The sequence below is a fragment of the Hipposideros armiger genome, unplaced genomic scaffold (assembly GCF_001890085.2).
Source record: "Hipposideros armiger isolate ML-2016 unplaced genomic scaffold, ASM189008v1 scaffold_1800, whole genome shotgun sequence".
NCBI classification, from domain to species: domain Eukaryota; kingdom Metazoa; phylum Chordata; class Mammalia; order Chiroptera; family Hipposideridae; genus Hipposideros; species Hipposideros armiger.
This window is the reverse complement of record NW_017733150.1, coordinates 36,761-40,209: the sequence shown is the minus strand read 5'-3', so window position 1 is coordinate 40,209 and position 3,449 is coordinate 36,761. Positions and strand designations below refer to the sequence as shown.

The 3,449-nt window shown below is 57.7% G+C and overlaps 1 protein-coding gene across 6 annotated transcripts in view; it reads left to right on the top strand.

Moving 5' to 3' along the window:
- The first annotated feature begins 124 nt into the window (after window positions 1–124).
- The window catches only part of LOC109378206 (uncharacterized), a 17,112-nt gene continuing 13,787 nt past the window's right edge, over window positions 125–3,449 (top strand). Inside the window, exons 1-4 of one of the 6 annotated variants that reach the window (XM_019634668.1) lie at window positions 125–193; window positions 1,134–1,647; window positions 1,816–1,910; window positions 2,052–3,443. In XM_019634668.1, coding sequence (XP_019490213.1) covers window positions 1,830–1,910; window positions 2,052–3,050 — 1,080 coding nt within the window. In that variant the 5' untranslated portion in view covers window positions 125–193; window positions 1,134–1,647; window positions 1,816–1,829 and the 3' untranslated portion in view covers window positions 3,051–3,443. Of the gene's footprint in view, window positions 199–224; window positions 1,648–1,815; window positions 1,911–2,051; window positions 3,444–3,449 lie in introns of those variants that run through there. The other 5 variants (XM_019634667.1, XM_019634669.1, XM_019634666.1 and 2 more) reach the window with 5 other exon arrangements.

Here is a 3,449-nt window from a genome sequence, read left to right as displayed (position 1 = left end):
GAGCCGTCACTCAATGCGGCCCCGCCTATCAGGGCCGGTCCAGGCAGGGGTTGGGGCGGGCCCACCGGCGCGCGTCTGTGGCGTCATCGCGCCGACGCTAGGGGCGTCCGCTGGGCCCCGCCTACTCCATTTAAATTGCCGGCTGCATGGCGGCGCGCACTCGGCCGCTTGATCTGGGCGTCCCCGAGGGCGGGTAAGGTACAGGACTTTTTTGTCTCGAGTCATACTGTTTTCGGACACCTAGGGATGCGTTTTAGGCCCTGTGCACCGTTTAGCGCCGCCTGCGGGCCGGCCGTCACCTGCGAGTCCGCTGACCCTGAACGACCCCCAGTTGCGGCGCACCGGAAGTGCTTGTCCCTTTGTGCGTCTCTTGCCCGGAAGTGGTTCCTTTCCTTTTCCCCTCCCTCGGGGCGGTCCCTGTGTCTCTAAGGGCGGGTTCCCGGGACTAGGTTTTGGCCCCGGATGTCACGCAGCTTTTTTTTTTTTTCTTTCAGGAGTTACCTTTGATTTTTTTTTACCCACGTATGATCGGAAAGGCAGGACATGGTTGCACAGTGCTTGGGCGCCGCTCACGCCCGTCAGTCAGCCTCGCGCTGTGTGACCTTGGGCAGGTTGCACAACCTCTCTGAGCTGCCCAGGCGACTCAGCTGCTAACTTGTAAAGATGCTGCCACAGCGAGCCCTGGACAGACGGCAGCCACTGTTTCATCCTGGGGCACCATTGGCTCTGGACGCACTTTAGAAGCACCTTTAAACGGTGGCCAAGCCGGCTGACATCCCCACCCACCTTCAAAGGCCTGACACATGTCTCTCTCCATTCACAGTGCCTTCCCTGTGTCATTCTTCATAACCAAGCCTGGTGGAATGTCAGCCTTCCTGGTTGACGGCTTCCTAGGTCCTTTTAAAGGACAGATGTACTTCTCACTGAGAATGGGAGAGTCTGAAACATGCAAGACTCTGTGCAGTGAGCAAAAGAGAGGAAGGAAGTCCCCCGAAGGGCCTTGACCTCGGGCTCTTTCTTTCTGCCCCATTTGGGGTGCCAGTCGGCTGGGCTCTGCCTCCTGAGCACACGGTGCGCAAGCGCCATGGATGTGACAACTAACGGCATGCTTTGTTGTTCATGCTCCCCCGTAGCCTTGGAGACAGCGGACCCCGAAGCACCCCAGTGCCTGAGCCTAGCATGACCGCATTGCGCTGTGCACTCCTTACAGCCACTGGGATCGAGTGACGGGAAGGGGACGTGTACCTCGGGGATGCAGACGGACACACTCCACCCTTAATCCTTGCACCGGCCTCTCTCCGTGGTCCAGCGCGGTCCTCCAGCCAGAGCATCCCCCGGGAAGCCTAAGAGAAAGGAAGACGCTTGCACGAGAGCCCCCCCATCCCGGCTGGCGACGCGGACCGACGTGACCAGCCTTGGTCAGACTGCAGGGCTGGGCTGCTTCAAGGTGATGCGGTGACATGGGCCGCGTACGGAGAGACACGTGCACGTAGCCACCCTCGGTGGTCCTGCACGTGGGCGCCGCCCGAGTGTGTGCGTGGAGGAGACGCACAGACACGTGTCCCCGGGCAGGCTGGGCGAACGCCTCGTCCGGGGAGCCTCTGCGGAAGGGAAAGGCGTGCTCACCTGTCATCACCTCCCTTGCTGGTGAGTAAGATGCCCTTTGCTTTGTCTCAGGGGAAAAGTATTGCAAAAGCTCCGTGCTCGCCTTAAAAATTCCCCTTATTTCTGTTAATACCCCATATCGTATGCCTTTCTATCTTGCATCTATTTATCACCTATCTATCTATCTATCTATCCGGTTCGTCTCTGTAGTCTCAGCGCCAAGCATGACGCTCAAGTGTACGATGAACCCATATTTGCTCTGGAGGTTGGATCGAAGGAAATCACCCATGCGATGCGCGTGTCCGGTAAGGTCATCGCTGCGTAAGAACGCCCTTCGGTGATTCGTTTGCTGGCTTTTGCTGCTGCGGCTTCCTGAGTGATTTGAGTGTTGAACTGGCGTGTGTATGTGGGCGTTTTATCAAACATGCGTTGCACGCCCCTCGCAGCGCGAACCCTGTGCTGGCACGGAGCGCGCCCGGCTGCAAGAACTCCGTTCCTCTTCGTCGGGGATGGAGGAGTCCGGTGGGCAGGCAGGCGTCCGACGGATAACGAACGGCCACGTGCGCTGGCAGCGCCACCCGGCTGCCCTGGTGTCTGCCCTGAGCGAGAAGAGGAAACCTTTAGGTCTGGGCAGTACCTACAGGCACGGCCGGCACAAAAGCGAGGTGCCCACACCTGACAGCTCCTTTCCCCGCCCCCCGCTTCCTCCCACGAGCGTGTATCCTGTATTCCGTAAAGCGGGAGAGACGCACAGGCCAAGGGCCGCCCGCCTCACCTCCGCCCCGAGCACAGGCCCTCAGCTCGGAGCCTCTGAGCCTGAGCCCGTCTTCAGCCTCCCGTGCAGGTCGCGTGACTTCCTCTCCCGGCGTGGGCACCTGCTCGCACACGAACACCTGCCTCTGCGGGCCCCGCTGCACCCACTCCGTGCCTCGTGGAAGCAATCCCTCGTGTTGAGAGCGCCGTGGAGTTCAGAGAAAGGCGCTTGTGCCGCCGGGACCTGGAAGAGAACGTCGCCTCTGCACCCCCAGAGAGACAGGCTGCACGTCTTCCCACCGATGGCCGTGTCCGAGGATGACAGAGCCCAAGCGGCCACCCGCGAGGGTCCCCTGAGCTGTGGAGGGGGCCCACCCGGGGGGAACCGGGGCCCAGGGAGAGAGAGGGGGACGCACCGAGGTGTGCCGGCGTTTCTCGGGCCTGCGGGTGCACCTGTGGCCGGCCATCCCGCACGCCCCGCACCTGCGCCTTCTGTTTTCTTAACCTGGTGGGAGCTGTTTTCAAGTCATGCAAGCAAACCAGCTCTCGCTAATGCAAGTGTTTTTCCCTCTGCACCTGTTTTCTCCCTGTTAGAAATATACGGGAAGAGCCGACTCTTTAGAGGAATGCTGGGTGAATTCTTTCTAAATGGAAGGATTTTTTCACAAAAAGTGTACGACATATATATGTAATAATAATATCTCATGTATTTCTGTCGTATAGGCCTATATACGTATACTTAACAAAAGACTGAGAACATTTCAAAACAGAAATAGGCATCCTTAGGAAATGTACGTCGTGGTCGGATACATGGGAGACTGTATACTAATCTGTAGGTCTTCCTTACATGGCGTAGAAACTAAGGATCAAGTTATTCCTAGTCAAGAGAAACCGCTTTCAAACGTGATACGTATTTATAAGCTTCACGGTAACACGTGCAAGGTCCCAAATGTGATATTATACACATTGAGCTGAGACACAGAGGTGGTAGAGCTTCTCGGAGTGTTTCTGTTATTGTATTAGAATTACTGAATTACCGAGGTCACCCCGATACGCTGTACAAGCGTAAGATCGAGCCGATAAGCTTTCAG